General features: G+C 45.0%; 2 protein-coding genes across 2 annotated transcripts; one reads left to right on the top strand and one right to left on the bottom strand.

Annotated features, from left to right (window-relative positions):
- The first annotated feature begins 256 nt into the window (after positions 1 to 256).
- On the top strand, positions 257 to 1,789 carry LOC145913322 (DNA repair protein RAD51 homolog 3-like). Its single transcript, XM_083000940.1, has one exon. It carries the CDS (start codon positions 308 to 310, stop codon positions 1,667 to 1,669), a length of 1,362 nt encoding a protein of 453 aa, XP_082857066.1. The 5' UTR covers positions 257 to 307; the 3' UTR covers positions 1,670 to 1,789.
- Positions 1,727 to 4,865, bottom strand: LOC145913323 (leukocyte elastase inhibitor A-like). The gene is made up of 8 exons (XM_083000942.1): positions 4,730 to 4,865; positions 4,203 to 4,427; positions 3,907 to 4,090; positions 3,546 to 3,695; positions 3,193 to 3,352; positions 2,632 to 2,765; positions 2,372 to 2,542; positions 1,727 to 2,170 (listed from the first exon to the last, which is right to left on the bottom strand). The coding sequence occupies exons 1-8, from the start codon at positions 4,822 to 4,824 to the stop codon at positions 2,003 to 2,005; spliced, it is 1,287 nt and encodes a 428-aa protein (XP_082857068.1). The 5' UTR covers positions 4,825 to 4,865; the 3' UTR covers positions 1,727 to 2,002.
- Between the last annotated feature and the right edge of the window lie 17,315 nt (positions 4,866 to 22,180).

The raw sequence follows: 22,180 nt of genomic DNA on the forward strand, positions 1-22,180 counted from the left end.
TTGTATTAACAAAAAGGAAATGTGAACTACAATGTAAGAAATTCCATACTCCTATGAACAAGAGTGGAACGTGATTTAAATAAAACATTTCTTTAATGTTGGCCGCATGAGCGCACAGTTATTTGTAGTGTTCGCGCCAAAATGATAATCAAAACAACGATGAGGTTTTGTTTATAAACTGATTCGAATGTTACATATTTGTTAGCACAGACTTTGCGACTAATGTGAAAATGAACTACATAGCACCGGTAACAATGTGTGTTTGATTATCGGTGTGTTTGGGTATTACGTGGAATGCATTAAATATATGCAAGGTGTGGTGGATAAAAATGTAGTCAAAATGTTTCAAACCGCAGCATCCGTTTTACAAAGCGAACTTTCCACCAAGAAACCCAAATACATTGTTACCTTTTGTCGTGAGTTAGATGGAATTTTGGGTGGCGGGATTCGAATTGGAAGTGTTACAGAGATTTCTGGAGAGAGCAGTTGTGGAAAGACTCAACTAGCTTTCCAGTTAAGCATCAATGTACAAATGAAACCACCTATTGGTGGTGTTGCTGGGGAGGCAGTATTTATTGATACAGAAAACACCTTCTCCACCACCAGATTGGTAGAAATAGCAGACTCTGTCGTACAACATTGCAGGGATATTGGTGAAGATGAAGAGGGCAAATGTACAGTCGAACAACTTTTATCCAGCATTTACATGTTCAAATGCCTGAACATGGTGGAGCTTGTAGCTACCATTCACCAGATGAGAGACTTTCTTAAAGTCCACTCTAGAGTGAAGCTAATTGTTGTGGACAGCATTGCACATTGTGTCCGTGCTGAAGAGAATATTAAAACTAGAAACAAAATACTGAATGATTTTGCACAAATGTTTAGAGCTTTTGCAGAAGAAAATAACGTTGCTGTTGTTTTGATAAATCAGGTGACAACACGTTTTTCATCATGCACTTCAAGTGGGATTATGGTCCCTGCTCTAGGCGCCGCTTGGAGCCATGTTGCAGACACAAAAATCATGCTGGTCAAGCAGAACAAAGTACGCTTGGCTTTATTATTTAAATCCTCAAGCCAGCCTAGAGGTGTTGCAAATTATGTCATTGTTAGAGATGGATTTCGTGATCCAGAAACTAAGCAGACAGGAAGTTCAAACTTTACAGAAGGTGTTGATGAAAAATGCAAAGAATCCAATTCAATTCCCAAACAGGTTATCAGTGATGAGTTTTTGCATCTTTCACAAAAGCTGCTGGAGGAATTTTGCCAAAACTTTGAAAATGAAAATTTAACATATGCTTACCAGAATACAATTGATAAACACGATGGTGAAACTAGTCAACAGATTATTTCAGAAAATAAACCTGTATTCACTGAGAATTACGTATTATGTGATCCATTTGGAAATTCCTCACAGAAAAGTGATGATGTATCGTTAACCCAAGTTAAGAAGTCGGACTCTTTCGCAGAAAAAAACAAATGTTTAGACCAAGGAAATACCAGCATGAAGCGCAAGAGTAACGACCTACAAGAACACGACGGTCAGTGTATACAACAGGCTACCAACATTGAAAACAAAATTGCTGAACCTGCGAGAGTATCTGTTAAATCTCCATCATCGCCTGTTCTCAAAATTGGAAATAATAGAAAGAGAAGAAAAACCAAGCTGTAATGTTATTACTTTGTCTGAAAATTAACCACATTGCATATTTCTACTCTGTACATTTTAATACCACTCGAGGGGCTTGGAGTGCAGGAAACAAAAAAAATTGAAATAATTTTGAAACATGAGCGTTAGGAAATTGAAAAAAGAATATGCTGCACCAATAAAAGTTATGAAAAGTTGAAAAAACAATAGCACATAGTGAGAATAATAGCAATACTGATGAGCGTGATAATACTAAATAATTATTATTTTGACAATATAACACTGCAATAATAATATACACAATACAAAAAAATGAAAATGCAGCATCATGTTATGTGAAAGAAGCCTGTTTAACTGTTAACGTCCATTATCTGGATTGAGTATTCTGCCCATGAACAAAGGCATTCGTGTCAATTTTTCTCGCAAAATAATGTAAAATGGATGATTTACATTGATAACATAGGGAATTGTTCTTGTCTGAGCTTGTCCAAATGATGCACCAGCAGTTGTACCTTTCTGATCAACCTAAGAACAAAATATATTCTTTCATAAAAAGCATCTAATGCAGACTTTGTAAGCGAGCAAAGAATGTTTTTATAATCAATTTTTTGGCTAAATTTACACTTAACTTGATTGTGCAGCACAATTTGTGCTAATGTTACGGAAACAATCATGGCCTTTCCACTAAGTTAAATATGCATCAGGGACAACCATGCACACCCATACCTTGAGAAATGTTTTGTGTTCAGCTGATTGAAGAAACAAGTTGTCGTTTCCATTCATTCCAGAAAGATTGGATTGACCGGCAACAAATAAATCTTTGATTCCCATGTTAAATAAATTGTCCTTTAAGTCCATACCAAACTCCAGTTGAAACTTAGGCATTGATAAATCAACCTGTTGAATTTTATATACTGGGTATTTCTCCACTAGATAAAGTATTCTTTTGTAATATTACAAAATTTGTAAAAGAATGTGCCACTAACATTCCAAATCTCTTTTTTATGGGTTTCCTTGTAGTAATTGTTTTCAGTTAGTTGCTGCTCAATTCTTTTCCTGGCTTGTACAGTGTTGCGATGTGGAATTATCAGCTCCATCGTCATTTGATATTCTAATGAGGCTGCCAAAAGCACAACGTTATTGAATATTTCCTTTTATGAACTGTATGGCACAAATTATTTAAGAGATTAAAGTAATTGTGGTTATTGACTTCCCCTGGTATTGTGGTTTAGCTTAATTCTTGCAAATAGTTTAAGACCAGGTTTCTCTGAATACACTGGACAAGGCCCACATTTTTGCCCAAACATGATAATTAAGTGGAACATTTAAATATTAACCACATGTTGCTTTTTTACACTGGTGATAAGCTCATTTAGCAACACAACCATACTGTAAATACACAAGAAATTTGAAAAGTTTTGGTGCACTTGGCAGTTCCTATAAGTTTACCAGTGACAGTTAATTAGGTTCCTGTGTGTTACTAGGTCAAAACAATTCCTGCCAACTTAAGTTTTCTGCATTCAAGTATATTTTAGTTTGGAACTCACTTGTTTTGTAGGGCATCTCTATCATCAAAAACTTTAAAACTTTTGCACGGGCGCAGGGCAACAAAAACTGGCCTCTCATAAAATCTATGTTTATTTGTCTGCCACTGGATGTCGTAAAAATTGAGCTAAGTAAAGTTGGAAATGGCTTTACCCACTGTCCCTGTAAAAAATTCACGGTAAATTAGGCATTAATCTACAGTGCAATAAATTGTTTTACTACATGAAATCTACCTAACCAGCAGCACTCCTTTCATGTGACACAAGTTAACCACCAATTCGATTTTAAATGTTACCAGAACATTCTAGTAACATTTAAAATTTAATCTACAGTGTTTATGACAAGCTGATTTTACCTTAAAATATATTGTTGACATGAGAACAAGTTTTGTGCCTGCGCTGACCGCATTTCTAGACAATGCTTCCTGAATTGTGTAATTGGTTTTTTGTGCTGCCCAGCTATTAATTATGTCTCTAGAGCCTGCAGGATCATCCTGAAAGTTAACCTAAAATTGCAAAGAAATGAACAATTATAATGGAAGTTATACTGGGTATAATAGTAGATATTTTTGGTGGATTTGACACGAACAGCCAAATTTTGATAATTAAATCCAATTTCATTTTACTAATTTTCCCTATTTATGATTCAAAAGCAAAGAACCGACAAAAAAATTACCCACTTTTTATGCATCCCGAATATACTGTATGTTTAGTTACCTCTTGTAGTGGTGCACCATAGAAGTACTCGGTGCCATTGAGAAATTCATGATCAAAAACTTCTGTTTCTTCGCCAAACAATTTATTTGCGGATGTGAGTGTGAAGCCATGATCTTTGTCAAAAAGTTGATCAACTAACTTCTTATACAATTTCGGGATTTGGTCATTTTGAAATAATTCAACACTGAAAACACAGAACATCATGTTAATAGTTTTGCTTATGTAAGAGAGGATACTTGCATTCCAGCGGAACCAAAAAACAAAAATGTCAATATGGTTGAACATGCAGATCTTACTGGTGGAATTCACTGTATCCAAGTGTGTTTCGTATTTGATGTGCAGTTCTTTCCCTGGATCCAAACAATGTCATAGAAAGTCCAGCACTGACTGCATATGGTGAGATTAGAAAGTTTTGGTGTTGGTTAACTGTGCGTGAAACAGATTGGAAAAGTCGATGAGCAAATAACTTGTTAGCAATGGCTGCCAATCTCCACGGATGGACTTTCCTTCTGTTGCTGGCACTGAAAATAAAAAATGATGTAGTTTTTATAATTTAATGAGTTTACATACTCATGTTTTCACATGAATATGAATTTTTAAATGCTTGCTATGGACAAATATGAGATGTTATGGATGATATGTAAGCGAAACTTATTCGTGTTTTTTTCTAACACATAACTAAAGGAATATTTGTTCCTCACTTACAGTTGTTCGGATATAAATAAATCATATAAAAAACTCAATTATAACTATAGGTGCCAATTTTTAAAACAATAAAAATTAAAAAATTCTGCCAGGCAATTTACAAGGGAATTAAATGTACCTGGATTGTCCTTGATAATTTAAGCCATAATTGGAAGCACAGCAATTGATAATCAAAAACAAAACTACAAACAAATCAATTATATTTCTAGCCATTGCAACATCAAAATCTGAACACAAGAAAAGTTTTTCTGAATTCGAATATTTAGTTTTCGTATCATCGGAAAAATGAAAACAAGGGTATTCACCCAATAAGTTCTGAATAGGATCATAGCGCCATCCATAACGTTATGACACAAAGTTACTAACAATTTGGAAATATTGATCATTTCCCGAATCCGAAAAAACGGAAAGGGGTTAGCCTTGGTGTTTTTTCGAAAATCGACCGAAAATTTCATGTCTCGGATTCCGGTTTCAACCGGTTTGGAGGTTCGAGAGGCTGCTGAAACCGGCCCCAACCGGTTTGAAACCGGAATATTCCGGTCAATTCGGCCTGGACCCGGACATTTCTGTTTTGGCTCAAATCCGAAAAAACGGAAAGGGGTTAGCCTTGGTGTTTTTTCGAAAATCGACCGAAAATTTCATGTCTCGGATTCCGGTTTAAACCGGTTTGGAGGTTCGATAGGCTGCTGAAACCGGCCCCAACCGGTTTGAAACCGGAATATTCCGGTCAATTCGGCCTGGAACCGGACATTTCTGTTTTGGCTCAAATCCGAAATAACGGAAAAGTGTTAGCCTTGGTGTTTTTTCGAAAATCGACCGAAAATTTCATGTCTCGGATTCCGGTTTAAACCGGTTTGGAGGTTCGAGAGGCTGCTGAAACCGGCCCAACCGGTTTGAAACCGGAATATTCCGGTCAATTCGGCCTGGAACCGGGCATTTCTGTTTTGGCTCAAATCCGAAAAAACGGAAAGGGGTTAGCCTTGGTGTTTTTTCGAAAATCGACCGAAAATTTCATGTCTCGGATTCCGGTTTAAACCGGTTTGGAGGTTCGAGAGGCTGCTGCAACCGGCCACAACCGGTTTGAAACCGGAATATTCCGGTCAATTCGGCCTGGAACCGGACATTTCTGTTTTGGCTCAAATCCGAAAAAACGGAAAGGGGTTAGCCTTGGTGTTTTTTCGAAAATCGACCGAAAATTTCATGTCTCGGATTCCGGTTTAAACCGGTTTGGAGGTTCGATAGGCTGCTGAAACCGGCCCCAACCGGTTTGAAACCGGAATATTCCGGTCAATTCGGCCTGGAACCGGGCATTTCTGTTTTGGCTCAAATCCGAAAAAACGGAAAGGGGTTAGCCTTGGTGTTTTTTCGAAAATCGACCGAAAATTTCATGTCTCGGATTCCGGTTTAAACCGGTTTGGAGGTTCGAGAGGCTGCTGAAACCGGCCCCAACCGGTTTGAAACCGGAATATTCCGGTCAATTCGGCCTGGAACCGGACATTTCTGTTTTGGCTCAAATCCGAAAAAACGGAAAGGGGTTAGCCTTGGTGTTTTTTCGAAAATCGACCGAAAATTTCATGTCTCGGATTCCGGTTTAAACCGGTTTGGAGGTTCGAGAGGCTGCTGAAACCGGCCCCAACCGGTTTGAAACCGGAATATTCCGGTCAATTCGGCCTGGAACCGGACATTTCTGTTTTGGCTCAAATCCGAAAAAACGGAAAGGGGTTAGCCTTGGTGTTTTTTCGAAAATCGACCGAAAATTTCATGTCTCGGATTCCGGTTTAAACCGGTTTGGAGGTTCGATAGGCTGCTGAAACCGGCCCCAACCGGTTTGAAACCGGAATATTCCGGTCAATTCGGCCTGGAACCGGGCATTTCTGTTTTGGCTCAAATCCGAAAAAACGGAAAGGGGTTAGCCTTGGTGTTTTTTCGAAAATCGACCGAAAATTTCATGTCTCGGATTCCGGTTTAAACCGGTTTGGAGGTTCGAGAGGCTGCTGAAACCGGCCCCAACCGGTTTGAAACCGGAATATTCCGGTCAATTCGGCCTGGAACCGGACATTTCTGTTTTGGCTCAAATCCGAAAAAACGGAAAGGGGTTAGCCTTGGTGTTTTTTCGAAAATCGACCGAAAATTTCATGTCTCGGATTCCGGTTTAAACCGGTTTGGAGGTTCGATAGGCTGCTGAAACCGGCCCCAACCGGTTTGAAACCGGAATATTCCGGTCAATTCGGCCTGGAACCGGACATTTCTGTTTTGGCTCAAATCCGAAAAAACGGAAAGGGGTTAGCCTTGGTGTTTTTTCGAAAATCGACCGAAAATTTCATGTCTCGGATTCCGGTTTAAACCGGTTTGGAGGTTCGATAGGCTGCTGAAACCGGCCCCAACCGGTTTGAAACCGGAATATTCCGGTCAATTCGGCCTGGAACCGGACATTTCTGTTTTGGCTCAAATCCGAAAAAACGGAAAGGGGTTAGCCTTGGTGTTTTTTCGAAAATCGACCGAAAATTTCATGTCTCGGATTCCGGTTTAAACCGGTTTGGAGGTTCGAGAGGCTGCTGAAACCGGCCCCAACCGGTTTGAAACCGGAATATTCCGGTCAATTCGGCCTGGAACCGGACATTTCTGTTTTGGCTCAAATCCGAAAAAACGGAAAGGGGTTAGCCTTGGTGTTTTTTCGAAAATCGACCGAAAATTTCATGTCTCGGATTCCGGTTTAAACCGGTTTGGAGGTTCGATAGGCTGCTGAAACCGGCCCCAACCGGTTTGAAACCGGAATATTCCGGTCAATTCGGCCTGGAACCGGACATTTCTGTTTTGGCTCAAATCCGAAAAAACGGAAAGGGGTTAGCCTTGGTGTTTTTTCGAAAATCGACCGAAAATTTCATGTCTCGGATTCCGGTTTAAACCGGTTTGGAGGTTCGATAGGCTGCTGAAACCGGCCCCAACCGGTTTGAAACCGGAATATTCCGGTCAATTCGGCCTGGAACCGGACATTTCTGTTTTGGCTCAAATCCGAAAAAACGGAAAGGGGGTTAGCCTTGGTGTTTTTTCGAAAATCGACCGAAAATTTCATGTCTCGGATTCCGGTTTAAACCGGTTTGGAGGTTCGATAGGCTGCTGAAACCGGCCCCAACCGGTTTGAAACCGGAATATTCCGGTCAATTCGGCCTGGAACCGGGCATTTCTGTTTTGGCTCAAATCCGAAAAAACGGAAAGGGGTTAGCCTTGGTGTTTTTTCCAAAATCGACCGAAAATTTCATGTCTCGGATTCCGGTTTAAACCGGTTTGGAGGTTCGAGAGGCTGCTGAAACCGGCCCCAACCGGTTTGAAACCGGAATATTCCGGTCAATTCGGCCTGGAACCGGACATTTCTGTTTTGGCTCAAATCCGAAAAAACGGAAAGGGGTTAGCCTTGGTGTTTTTTCGAAAATCGACCGAAAATTTCATGTCTCGGATTCCGGTTTAAACCGGTTTGGAGGTTCGATAGGCTGCTGAAACCGGCCCCAACCGGTTTGAAACCGGAATGTTCCGGTCAATTCGGCCTGGAACCGGACATTTCTGTTTTGGCTCAAATCCGAAAAAACGGAAAGGGGTTAGCCTTGGTGTTTTTTCGAAAATCGACCGAAAATTTCATGTCTCGGATTCCGGTTTAAACCGGTTTGGAGGTTCGATAGGCTGCTGAAACCGGCCCCAACCGGTTTGAAACCGGAATATTCCGGTCAATTCGGCCTGGAACCGGACATTTCTGTTTTGGCTCAAATCCGAAAAAACGGAAAGGGGTTAGCCTTGGTGTTTTTTCGAAAATCGACCGAAAATTTCATGTCTCGGATTCCGGTTTAAACCGGTTTGGAGGTTCGATAGGCTGCTGAAACCGGCCCCAACCGGTTTGAAACCGGAATATTCCGGTCAATTCGGCCTGGAACCGGACATTTCTGTTTTGGCTCAAATCCGAAAAAACGGAAAGGGGTTAGCCTTGGTGTTTTTTCGAAAATCGACCGAAAATTTCATGTCTCGGATTCCGGTTTAAACCGGTTTGGAGGTTCGATAGGCTGCTGAAACCGGCCCCAACCGGTTTGAAACCGGAATATTCCGGTCAATTCGGCCTGGAACCGGGCATTTCTGTTTTGGCTCAAATCCGAAAAAACGGAAAGGGGTTAGCCTTGGTGTTTTTTCGAAAATCGACCGAAAATTTCATGTCTCGGATTCCGGTTTAAACCGGTTTGGAGGTTCGAGAGGCTGCTGCAACCGGCCACAACCGGTTTGAAACCGGAATATTCCGGTCAATTCGGCCTGGAACCGGACATTTCTGTTTTGGCTCAAATCCGAAAAAACGGAAAGGGGTTAGCCTTGGTGTTTTTTCGAAAATCGACCGAAAATTTCATGTCTCGGATTCCGGTTTAAACCGGTTTGGAGGTTCGATAGGCTGCTGAAACCGGCCCCAACCGGTTTGAAACCGGAATATTCCGGTCAATTCGGCCTGGAACCGGACATTTCTGTTTTGGCTCAAATCCGAAAAAACGGAAAGGGGTTAGCCTTGGTGTTTTTTCGAAAATCGACCGAAAATTTCATGTCTCGGATTCCGGTTTAAACCGGTTTGGAGGTTCGATAGGCTGCTGAAACCGGCCCCAACCGGTTTGAAACCGGAATATTCCGGTCAATTCGGCCTGGAACCGGGCATTTCTGTTTTGGCTCAAATCCGAAAAAACGGAAAGGGGTTAGCCTTGGTGTTTTTTCGAAAATCGACCGAAAATTTCATGTCTCGGATTCCGGTTTAAACCGGTTTGGAGGTTCGAGAGGCTGCTGAAACCGGCCCCAACCGGTTTGAAACCGGAATATTCCGGTCAATTCGGCCTGGAACCGGACATTTCTGTTTTGGCTCAAATCCGAAAAAACGGAAAGGGGTTAGCCTTGGTGTTTTTTCGAAAATCGACCGAAAATTTCATGTCTCGGATTCCGGTTTAAACCGGTTTGGAGGTTCGATAGGCTGCTGAAACCGGCCCCAACCGGTTTGAAACCGGAATATTCCGGTCAATTCGGCCTGGAACCGGGCATTTCTGTTTTGGCTCAAATCCGAAAAAACGGAAAGGGGTTAGCCTTGGTGTTTTTTCGAAAATCGACCGAAAATTTCATGTCTCGGATTCCGGTTTAAACCGGTTTGGAGGTTCGAGAGGCTGCTGCAACCGGCAACAACCGGTTTGAAACCGGAATATTCCGGTCAATTCGGCCTGGAACCGGACATTTCTGTTTTGGCTCAAATCCGAAAAAACGGAAAGGGGTTAGCCTTGGTGTTTTTTCGAAAATCGACCGAAAATTTCATGTCTCGGATTCCGGTTTAAACCGGTTTGGAGGTTCGATAGGCTGCTGAAACCGGCCCCAACCGGTTTGAAACCGGAATATTCCGGTCAATTCGGCCTGGAACCGGACATTTCTGTTTTGGCTCAAATCCGAAAAAACGGAAAGGGGTTAGCCTTGGTGTTTTTTCGAAAATCGACCGAAAATTTCATGTCTCGGATTCCGGTTTAAACCGGTTTGGAGGTTCGATAGGCTGCTGAAACCGGCCCCAACCGGTTTGAAACCGGAATATTCCGGTCAATTCGGCCTGGAACCGGGCATTTCTGTTTTGGCTCAAATCCGAAAAAACGGAAAGGGGTTAGCCTTGGTGTTTTTTCGAAAATCGACCGAAAATTTCATGTCTCGGATTCCGGTTTAAACCGGTTTGGAGGTTCGAGAGGCTGCTGAAACCGGCCCCAACCGGTTTGAAACCGGAATATTCCGGTCAATTCGGCCTGGAACCGGGCATTTCTGTTTTGGCTCAAATCCGAAAAAACGGAAAGGGGTTAGCCTTGGTGTTTTTTCGAAAATCGACCGAAAATTTCATGTCTCGGATTCCGGTTTAAACCGGTTTGGAGGTTCGAGAGGCTGCTGAAACCGGCCCCAACCGGTTTGAAACCGGAATATTCCGGTCAATTCGGCCTGGAACCGGACATTTCTGTTTTGGCTCAAATCCGAAAAAACGGAAAGGGGTTAGCCTTGGTGTTTTTTCGAAAATCGACCGAAAATTTCATGTCTCGGATTCCGGTTTAAACCGGTTTGGAGGTTCGATAGGCTGCTGAAACCGGCCCCAACCGGTTTGAAACCGGAATATTCCGGTCAATTCGGCCTGGAACCGGGCATTTCTGTTTTGGCTCAAATCCGAAAAAACGGAAAGGGGTTAGCCTTGGTGTTTTTTCGAAAATCGACCGAAAATTTCATGTCTCGGATTCCGGTTTAAACCGGTTTGGAGGTTCGAGAGGCTGCTGAAACCGGCCCCAACCGGTTTGAAACCGGAATATTCCGGTCAATTCGGCCTGGAACCGGACATTTCTGTTTTGGCTCAAATCCGAAAAAACGGAAAGGGGTTAGCCTTGGTGTTTTTTCGAAAATCGACCGAAAATTTCATGTCTCGGATTCCGGTTTAAACCGGTTTGGAGGTTCGAGAGGCTGCTGAAACCGGCCCCAACCGGTTTGAAACCGGAATATTCCGGTCAATTCGGCCTGGAACCGGGCATTTCTGTTTTGGCTCAAATCCGAAAAAACGGAAAGGGGTTAGCCTTGGTGTTTTTTCGAAAATCGACCGAAAATTTCATGTCTCGGATTCCGGTTTAAACCGGTTTGGAGGTTCGAGAGGCTGCTGAAACCGGCCCCAACCGGTTTGAAACCGGAATATTCCGGTCAATTCGGCCTGGAACCGGGCATTTCTGTTTTGGCTCAAATCCGAAAAAACGGAAAGGGGTTAGCCTTGGTGTTTTTTCGAAAATCGACCGAAAATTTCATGTCTCGGATTCCGGTTTAAACCGGTTTGGAGGTTCGAGAGGCTGCTGAAACCGGCCCCAACCGGTTTGAAACCGGAATATTCCGGTCAATTCGGCCTGGAACCGGACATTTCTGTTTTGGCTCAAATCCGAAAAAACGGAAAGGGGTGTTTTTTCGAAAATCGATCGAAAATTTCATGTCTCGGATTCCGGTTTAAACCGGTTTGGAGGTTCGAGAGGCTGCTGAAACCGGCCCCAACCGGTTTGAAACCGGAATATTTCGGTCAATTCGGCCTGGACCCGGACATTTCTGTTTTGGCTTAAATCCGAAAAAACGGAAAGGGGTTAGCCTTGGTGTTTTTTCGAAAATCGACCGAAAATTTCATGTCTCGGATTCCGGTTTAAACCGGTTTGGAGGTTCGAGAGACTGCTGAAACCGGCCCCAACCGGTTTGAAACCGGAATATTCCGGTCAATTCGGCCTGGAACCGGACATTTCTGTTTTGGCTCAAATCCGAAATAACGGAAAAGTGTTAGCCTTGGTGTTTTTTCGAAAATCGACCGAAAATTTCATGTCTCGGATTCCGGTTTAAACCGGTTTGGAGGTTCGAGAGGCTGCTGAAACCGGCCCCAACCGGTTTGAAACCGGAATATTCCGGTCAATTCGGCCTGGACCCGGACATTTCTGTTTTGGCTCAAATCCGAAAAAACGGAAAGGGGTTAGCCTTGGTGTTTTTTCGAAAATCGACCGAAAATTTCATGTCTCGGATTCCGGTTTAAACCGGTTTGGAGGTTCGATAGGCTGCTGAAACCGGCCCCAACCGGTTTGAAACCGGAATATTCCGGTCAATTCGGCCTGGAACCGGACATTTCTGTTTTGGCTCAAATCCGAAATAACGGAAAAGTGTTAGCCTTGGTGTTTTTTCGAAAATCGACCGAAAATTTCATGTCTCGGATTCCGGTTTAAACCGGTTTGGAGGTTCGAGAGGCTGCTGAAACCGGCCCCAACCGGTTTGAAACCGGAATATTCCGGTCAATTCGGCCTGGAACCGGACATTTCTGTTTTGGCTCAAATCCGAAAAAACGGAAAGGGGTTAGCCTTGGTGTTTTTTCGAAAATCGACCAAAAATTTCATGTCTCGGATTCCGGTACAAACCGGTTTGGAGGTTCGAGAGGCTGCTGCAACCGGCCACAACCGGTTTGAAACCGGAATATTCCGGTCAATTCGGCCTGGAACCGGGCATTTCTGTTTTGGCTCAAATCCGAAAAAACGGAAAGGGGTTAGCCTTGGTGTTTTTTCGAAAATCGACCAAAAATTTCATGTCTCGGATTCCGGTACAAACCGGTTTGGAGGTTCGAGAGGCTGCTGAAACCGGCCCCAACCGGTTTGAAACCGGAATATTCCGGTCAATTCGGCCTGGAACCGGGCATTTCTGTTTTGGCTCAAATCCGAAAAAACGGAAAGGGGTTAGCCTTGGTGTTTTTTCGAAAATCGACCGAAAATTTCATGTCTCGGATTCCGGTTTAAACCGGTTTGGAGGTTCGAGAGGCTGCTGAAACCGGCCCCAACCGGTTTGAAACCGGAATATTCCGGTCAATTCGGCCTGGAACCGGACATTTCTGTTTTGGCTCAAATCCGAAAAAACGGAAAGGGGTTAGCCTTGGTGTTTTTTCGAAAATCGACCGAAAATTTCATGTCTCGGATTCCGGTTTAAACCGGTTTGGAGGTTCGATAGGCTGCTGAAACCGGCCCCAACCGGTTTGAAACCGGAATATTCCGGTCAATTCGGCCTGGAACCGGGCATTTCTGTTTTGGCTCAAATCCGAAAAAACGGAAAGGGGTTAGCCTTGGTGTTTTTTCGAAAATCGACCGAAAATTTCATGTCTCGGATTCCGGTTTAAACCGGTTTGGAGGTTCGAGAGGCTGCTGAAACCGGCCCCAACCGGTTTGAAACCGGAATATTCCGGTCAATTCGGCCTGGAACCGGACATTTCTGTTTTGGCTCAAATCCGAAAAAACGGAAAGGGGTTAGCCTTGGTGTTTTTTCGAAAATCGACCGAAAATTTCATGTCTCGGATTCCGGTTTAAACCGGTTTGGAGGTTCGAGAGGCTGCTGAAACCGGCCCCAACCGGTTTGAAACCGGAATATTCCGGTCAATTCGGCCTGGAACCGGGCATTTCTGTTTTGGCTCAAATCCGAAAAAACGGAAAGGGGTTAGCCTTGGTGTTTTTTCGAAAATCGACCGAAAATTTCATGTCTCGGATTCCGGTTTAAACCGGTTTGGAGGTTCGAGAGGCTGCTGAAACCGGCCCCAACCGGTTTGAAACCGGAATATTCCGGTCAATTCGGCCTGGAACCGGGCATTTCTGTTTTGGCTCAAATCCGAAAAAACGGAAAGGGGTTAGCCTTGGTGTTTTTTCGAAAATCGACCGAAAATTTCATGTCTCGGATTCCGGTTTAAACCGGTTTGGAGGTTCGAGAGGCTGCTGAAACCGGCCCCAACCGGTTTGAAACCGGAATATTCCGGTCAATTCGGCCTGGAACCGGACATTTCTGTTTTGGCTCAAATCCGAAAAAACGGAAAGGGGTGTTTTTTCGAAAATCGATCGAAAATTTCATGTCTCGGATTCCGGTTTAAACCGGTTTGGAGGTTCGAGAGGCTGCTGAAACCGGCCCCAACCGGTTTGAAACCGGAATATTTCGGTCAATTCGGCCTGGAACCGGACATTTCTGTTTTGGCTTAAATCCGAAAAAACGGAAAGGGGTTAGCCTTGGTGTTTTTTCGAAAATCGACCGAAAATTTCATGTCTCGGATTCCGGTTTAAACCGGTTTGGAGGTTCGAGAGACTGCTGAAACCGGCCCCAACCGGTTTGAAACCGGAATATTCCGGTCAATTCGGCCTGGAACCGGACATTTCTGTTTTGGCTCAAATCCGAAATAACGGAAAAGTGTTAGCCTTGGTGTTTTTTCGAAAATCGACCGAAAATTTCATGTCTCGGATTCCGGTTTAAACCGGTTTGGAGGTTCGAGAGGCTGCTGAAACCGGCCCCAACCGGTTTGAAACCGGAATATTCCGGTCAATTCGGCCTGGACCCGGACATTTCTGTTTTGGCTCAAATCCGAAAAAACGGAAAGGGGTTAGCCTTGGTGTTTTTTCGAAAATCGACCGAAAATTTCATGTCTCGGATTCCGGTTTAAACCGGTTTGGAGGTTCGATAGGCTGCTGAAACCGGCCCCAACCGGTTTGAAACCGGAATATTCCGGTCAATTCGGCCTGGAACCGGACATTTCTGTTTTGGCTCAAATCCGAAATAACGGAAAAGTGTTAGCCTTGGTGTTTTTTCGAAAATCGACCGAAAATTTCATGTCTCGGATTCCGGTTTAAACCGGTTTGGAGGTTCGAGAGGCTGCTGAAACCGGCCCCAACCGGTTTGAAACCGGAATATTCCGGTCAATTCGGCCTGGAACCGGACATTTCTGTTTTGGCTCAAATCCGAAAAAACGGAAAGGGGTTAGCCTTGGTGTTTTTTCGAAAATCGACCAAAAATTTCATGTCTCGGATTCCGGTACAAACCGGTTTGGAGGTTCGAGAGGCTGCTGCAACCGGCCACAACCGGTTTGAAACCGGAATATTCCGGTCAATTCGGCCTGGAACCGGACATTTCTGTTTTGGCTCAAATCCGAAAAAACGGAAAGGGGTTAGCCTTGGTGTTTTTTCGAAAATCGACCGAAAATTTCATGTCTCGGATTCCGGTTTAAACCGGTTTGGAGGTTCGATAGGCTGCTGAAACCGGCCCCAACCGGTTTGAAACCGGAATATTCCGGTCAATTCGGCCTGGAACCGGGCATTTCTGTTTTGGCTCAAATCCGAAAAAACGGAAAGGGGTTAGCCTTGGTGTTTTTTCGAAAATCGACCGAAAATTTCATGTCTCGGATTCCGGTTTAAACCGGTTTGGAGGTTCGAGAGGCTGCTGAAACCGGCCCCAACCGGTTTGAAACCGGAATATTCCGGTCAATTCGGCCTGGAACCGGACATTTCTGTTTTGGCTCAAATCCGAAAAAACGGAAAGGGGTTAGCCTTGGTGTTTTTTCGAAAATCGACCGAAAATTTCATGTCTCGGATTCCGGTTTAAACCGGTTTGGAGGTTCGATAGGCTGCTGAAACCGGCCCCAACCGGTTTGAAACCGGAATATTCCGGTCAATTCGGCCTGGAACCGGACATTTCTGTTTTGGCTCAAATCCGAAAAAACGGAAAGGGGTTAGCCTTGGTGTTTTTTCGAAAATCGACCGAAAATTTCATGTCTCGGATTCCGGTTTAAACCGGTTTGGAGGTTCGATAGGCTGCTGAAACCGGCCCCAACCGGTTTGAAACCGGAATATTCCGGTCAATTCGGCCTGGAACCGGGCATTTCTGTTTTGGCTCAAATCCGAAAAAACGGAAAGGGGTTAGCCTTGGTGTTTTTTCGAAAATCGACCGAAAATTTCATGTCTCGGATTCCGGTTTAAACCGGTTTGGAGGTTCGAGAGGCTGCTGAAACCGGCCCCAACCGGTTTGAAACCGGAATATTCCGGTCAATTCGGCCTGGAACCGGGCATTTCTGTTTTGGCTCAAATCCGAAAAAACGGAAAGGGGTTAGCCTTGGTGTTTTTTCGAAAATCGACCGAAAATTTCATGTCTCGGATTCCGGTTTAAACCGGTTTGGAGGTTCGAGAGGCTGCTGAAACCGGCCCCAACCGGTTTGAAACCGGAATATTCCGGTCAATTCGGCCTGGAACCGGACATTTCTGTTTTGGCTCAAATCCGAAAAAACGGAAAGGGGTTAGCCTTGGTGTTTTTTCGAAAATCGACCGAAAATTTCATGTCTCGGATTCCGGTTTAAACCGGTTTGGAGGTTCGAGAGGCTGCTGAAACCGGCCCCAACCGGTTTGAAACCGGAATATTCCGGTCAATTCGGCCTGGAACCGGGCATTTCTGTTTTGGCTCAAATCCGAAAAAACGGAAAGGGGTTAGCCTTGGTGTTTTTTCGAAAATCGACCGAAAATTTCATGTCTCGGATTCCGGTTTAAACCGGTTTGGAGGTTCGAGAGGCTGCTGAAACCGGCCCCAACCGGTTTGAAACCGGAATATTCCGGTCAATTCGGCCTGGAACCGGGCATTTCTGTTTTGGCTCAAATCCGAAAAAACGGAAAGGGGTTAGCCTTGGTGTTTTTTCGAAAATCGACCGAAAATTTCATGTCTCGGATTCCGGTTTAAACCGGTTTGGAGGTTCGAGAGGCTGCTGAAACCGGCCCCAACCGGTTTGAAACCGGAATATTCCGGTCAATTCGGCCTGGAACCGGACATTTCTGTTTTGGCTCAAATCCGAAAAAACGGAAAGGGGTGTTTTTTCGAAAATCGATCGAAAATTTCATGTCTCGGATTCCGGTTTAAACCGGTTTGGAGGTTCGAGAGGCTGCTGAAACCGGCCCCAACCGGTTTGAAACCGGAATATTCCGGTCAATTCGGCCTGGAACCGGACATTTCTGTTTTGGCTTAAATCCGAAAAAACGGAAAGGGGTTAGCCTTGGTGTTTTTTCGAAAATCGACCGAAAATTTCATGTCTCGGATTCCGGTTTAAACCGGTTTGGAGGTTCGAGAGACTGCTGAAACCGGCCCCAACCGGTTTGAAACCGGAATATTCCGGTCAATTCGGCCTGGAACCGGACATTTCTGTTTTGGCTCAAATCCGAAATAACGGAAAAGTGTTAGCCTTGGTGTTTTTTCGAAAATCGACCGAAAATTTCATGTCTCGGATTCCGGTTTAAACCGGTTTGGAGGTTCGAGAGGCTGCTGAAACCGGCCCCAACCGGTTTGAAACCGGAATATTCCGGTCAATTCGGCCTGGACCCGGACATTTCTGTTTTGGCTCAAATCCGAAAAAACGGAAAGGGGTTAGCCTTGGTGTTTTTTCGAAAATCGACCGAAAATTTCATGTCTCGGATTCCGGTTTAAACCGGTTTGGAGGTTCGATAGGCTGCTGAAACCGGCCCCAACCGGTTTGAAACCGGAATATTCCGGTCAATTCGGCCTGGAACCGGACATTTCTGTTTTGGCTCAAATCCGAAATAACGGAAAAGTGTTAGCCTTGGTGTTTTTTCGAAAATCGACCGAAAATTTCATGTCTCGGATTCCGGTTTAAACCGGTTTGGAGGTTCGAGAGGCTGCTGAAACCGGCCCCAACCGGTTTGAAACCGGAATATTCCGGTCAATTCGGCCTGGAACCGGACATTTCTGTTTTGGCTCAAATCCGAAAAAACGGAAAGGGGTTAGCCTTGGTGTTTTTTCGAAAATCGACCGAAAATTTCATGTCTCGGATTCCGGTTTAAACCGGTTTGGAGGTTCGATAGGCTGCTGAAACCGGCCCCAACCGGTTTGAAACCGGAATATTCCGGTCAATTCGGCCTGGAACCGGGCATTTCTGTTTTGGCTCAAATCCGAAAAAACGGAAAGGGGTTAGCCTTGGTGTTTTTTCGAAAATCGACCGAAAATTTCATGTCTCGGATTCCGGTTTAAACCGGTTTGGAGGTTCGAGAGGCTGCTGAAACCGGCCCCAACCGGTTTGAAACCGGAATATTCCGGTCAATTCGGCCTGGAACCGGACATTTCTGTTTTGGCTCAAATCCGAAAAAACGGAAAGGGGTTAGCCTTGGTGTTTTTTCGAAAATCGACCGAAAATTTCATGTCTCGGATTCCGGTTTAAACCGGTTTGGAGGTTCGATAGGCTGCTGAAACCGGCCCCAACCGGTTTGAAACCGGAATATTCCGGTCAATTCGGCCTGGAACCGGACATTTCTGTTTTGGCTCAAATCCGAAAAAACGGAAAGGGGTTAGCCTTGGTGTTTTTTCGAAAATCGACCGAAAATTTCATGTCTCGGATTCCGGTTTAAACCGGTTTGGAGGTTCGATAGGCTGCTGAAACCGGCCCCAACCGGTTTGAAACCGGAATATTCCGGTCAATTCGGCCTGGAACCGGGCATTTCTGTTTTGGCTCAAATCCGAAAAAACGGAAAGGGGTTAGCCTTGGTGTTTTTTCGAAAATCGACCGAAAATTTCATGTCTCGGATTCCGGTTTAAACCGGTTTGGAGGTTCGATAGGCTGCTGAAACCGGCCCCAACCGGTTTGAAACCGGAATATTCCGGTCAATTCGGCCTGGAACCGGACATTTCTGTTTTGGCTCAAATCCGAAAAAACGGAAAGGGGTGTTTTTTCGAAAATCGATCGAAAATTTCATGTCTCGGATTCCGGTTTAAACCGGTTTGGAGGTTCGAGAGGCTGCTGAAACCGGCCCCAACCGGTTTGAAACCGGAATATTCCGGTCAATTCGGCCTGGAACCGGACATTTCTGTTTTGGCTTAAATCCGAAAAAACGGAAAGGGGTTAGCCTTGGTGTTTTTTCGAAAATCGACCGAAAATTTCATGTCTCGGATTCCGGTTTAAACCGGTTTGGAGGTTCGAGAGACTGCTGAAACCGGCCCCAACCGGTTTGAAACCGGAATATTCCGGTCAATTCGGCCTGGAACCGGGCATTTCTGTTTTGGCTCAAATCCGAAAAAACGGAAAGGGGTTAGCCTTGGTGTTTTTTCGAAAATCGACCGAAAATTTCATGTCTCGGATTCCGGTTTAAACCGGTTTGGAGGTTGGAGAGGCTGCTGAAACCGGCCCCAACCGGTTTGAAACCGGAATATTCCGGTCAATTCGGCCTGGACCCGGACATTTCTGTTTTGGCTCAAATCCGAAAAAACGGAAAGGGGTTAGCCTTGGTGTTTTTTCGAAAATCGACCGAAAATTTCATGTCTCGGATTCCGGTTTAAACCGGTTTGGAGGTTCGAGAGGCTGCTGAAACCGGCCCCAACCGGTTTGAAACCGGAATATTCCGGTCAATTCGGCCTGGAACCGGGCATTTCTGTTTTGGCTCAAATCCGAAAAAACGGAAAGGGGTTAGCCTTGGTGTTTTTTCGAAAATCGACCGAAAATTTCATGTCTCGGATTCCGGTTTAAACCGGTTTGGAGGTTCGAGAGGCTGCTGAAACCGGCCCCAACCGGTTTGAAACCGGAATATTCCGGTCAATTCGGCCTGGAACCGGGCATTTCTGTTTTGGCTCAAATCCGAAAAAACGGAAAGGGGTTAGCCTTGGTGTTTTTTCGAAAATCGACCGAAAATTTCATGTCTCGGATTCCGGTTTAAACCGGTTTGGAGGTTCGAGAGGCTGCTGAAACCGGCCCCAACCGGTTTGAAACCGGAATATTCCGGTCAATTCGGCCTGGAACCGGACATTTCTGTTTTGGCTCAAATCCGAAAAAACGGAAAGGGGTGTTTTTTCGAAAATCGATCGAAAATTTCATGTCTCGGATTCCGGTTTAAACCGGTTTGGAGGTTCGAGAGGCTGCTGAAACCGGCCCCAACCGGTTTGAAACCGGAATATTCCGGTCAATTCGGCCTGGAACCGGACATTTCTGTTTTGGCTTAAATCCGAAAAAACGGAAAGGGGTTAGCCTTGGTGTTTTTTCGAAAATCGACCGAAAATTTCATGTCTCGGATTCCGGTTTAAACCGGTTTGGAGGTTCGAGAGACTGCTGAAACCGGCCCCAACCGGTTTGAAACCGGAATATTCCGGTCAATTCGGCCTGGAACCGGGCATTTCTGTTTTGGCTCAAATCCGAAAAAACGGAAAGGGGTTAGCCTTGGTGTTTTTTCGAAAATCGACCGAAAATTTCATGTCTCGGATTCCGGTTTAAACCGGTTTGGAGGTTGGAGAGGCTGCTGAAACCGGCCCCAACCGGTTTGAAACCGGAATATTCCGGTCAATTCGGCCTGGACCCGGACATTTCTGTTTTGGCTCAAATCCGAAAAAACGGAAAGGGGTTAGCCTTGGTGTTTTTTCGAAAATCGACCGAAAATTTCATGTCTCGGATTCCGGTTTAAACCGGTTTGGAGGTTCGAGAGGCTGCTGAAACCGGCCCCAACCGGTTTGAAACCGGAATATTCCGGTCAATTCGGCCTGGAACCGGACATTTCTGTTTTGGCTCAAATCCGAAATAACGGAAAAGTGTTAGCCTTGGTGTTTTTTCGAAAATCGACCGAAAATTTCATGTCTCGGATTCCGGTTTAAACCGGTTTGGAGGTTCGATAGGCTGCTGAAACCGGCCCCAACCGGTTTGAAACCGGAATATTCCGGTCAATTCGGCCTGGAACCGGACATTTCTGTTTTGGCTCAAATCCGAAATAACGGAAAAGTGTTAGCCTTGGTGTTTTTTCGAAAATCGACCAAAAATTTCATGTCTCGGATTCCGGTTTAAACCGGTTTGGAGGTTCGAGAGGCTGCTGAAACCGGCCCCAACCGGTTTGAAACCGGAATATTCCGGTCAATTCGGCCTGGAACCGGACATTTCTGTTTTGGCTCAAATCCGAAAAAACGGAAAGGGGTTAGCCTTGGTGTTTTTTCGAAAATCGACCGAAAATTTCATGTCTCGGATTCCGGTTTAAACCGGTTTGGAGGTTCGATAGGCTGCTGAAACCGGCCCCAACCGGTTTGAAACCGGAATATTCCGGTCAATTCGGCCTGGAACCGGGCATTTCTGTTTTGGCTCAAATCCGAAAAAACGGAAAGGGGTTAGCCTTGGTGTTTTTTCGAAAATCGACCGAAAATTTCATGTCTCGGATTCCGGTTTAAACCGGTTTGGAGGTTCGAGAGGCTGCTGAAACCGGCCCCAACCGGTTTGAAACCGGAATATTCCGGTCAATTCGGCCTGGAACCGGACATTTCTGTTTTGGCTCAAATCCGAAAAAACGGAAAGGGGTTAGCCTTGGTGTTTTTTCGAAAATCGACCGAAAATTTCATGTCTCGGATTCCGGTTTAAACCGGTTTGGAGGTTCGATAGGCTGCTGAAACCGGCCCCAACCGGTTTGAAACCGGAATATTCCGGTCAATTCGGCCTGGAACCGGACATTTCTGTTTTGGCTCAAATCCGAAAAAACGGAAAGGGGTTAGCCTTGGTGTTTTTTCGAAAATCGACCGAAAATTTCATGTCTCGGATTCCGGTTTAAACCGGTTTGGAGGTTCGATAGGCTGCTGAAACCGGCCCCAACCGGTTTGAAACCGGAATATTCCGGTCAATTCGGCCTGGAACCGGGCATTTCTGTTTTGGCTCAAATCCGAAAAAACGGAAAGGGGTTAGCCTTGGTGTTTTTTCGAAAATCGACCGAAAATTTCATGTCTCGGATTCCGGTTTAAACCGGTTTGGAGGTTCGAGAGGCTGCTGAAACCGGCCCCAACCGGTTTGAAACCGGAATATTCCGGTCAATTCGGCCTGGAACCGGACATTTCTGTTTTGGCTCAAATCCGAAAAAACGGAAAGGGGTTAGCCTTGGTGTTTTTTCGAAAATCGACCGAAAATTTCATGTCTCGGATTCCGGTTTAAACCGGTTTGGAGGTTCGATAGGCTGCTGAAACCGGCCCCAACCGGTTTGAAACCGGAATATTCCGGTCAATTCGGCCTGGAACCGGGCATTTCTGTTTTGGCTCAAATCCGAAAAAACGGAAAGGGGTTAGCCTTGGTGTTTTTTCGAAAATCGACCGAAAATTTCATGTCTCGGATTCCGGTTTAAACCGGTTTGGAGGTTCGAGAGGCTGCTGAAACCGGCCCCAACCGGTTTGAAACCGGAATATTCCGGTCAATTCGGCCTGGAACCGGGCATTTCTGTTTTGGCTCAAATCCGAAAAAACGGAAAGGGGT

This window comes from Ascidia mentula, chromosome 9, assembly GCF_947561715.1.
Source record: "Ascidia mentula chromosome 9, kaAscMent1.1, whole genome shotgun sequence".
Classification (NCBI taxonomy): Eukaryota; Metazoa; Chordata; class Ascidiacea; order Phlebobranchia; family Ascidiidae; genus Ascidia; species Ascidia mentula.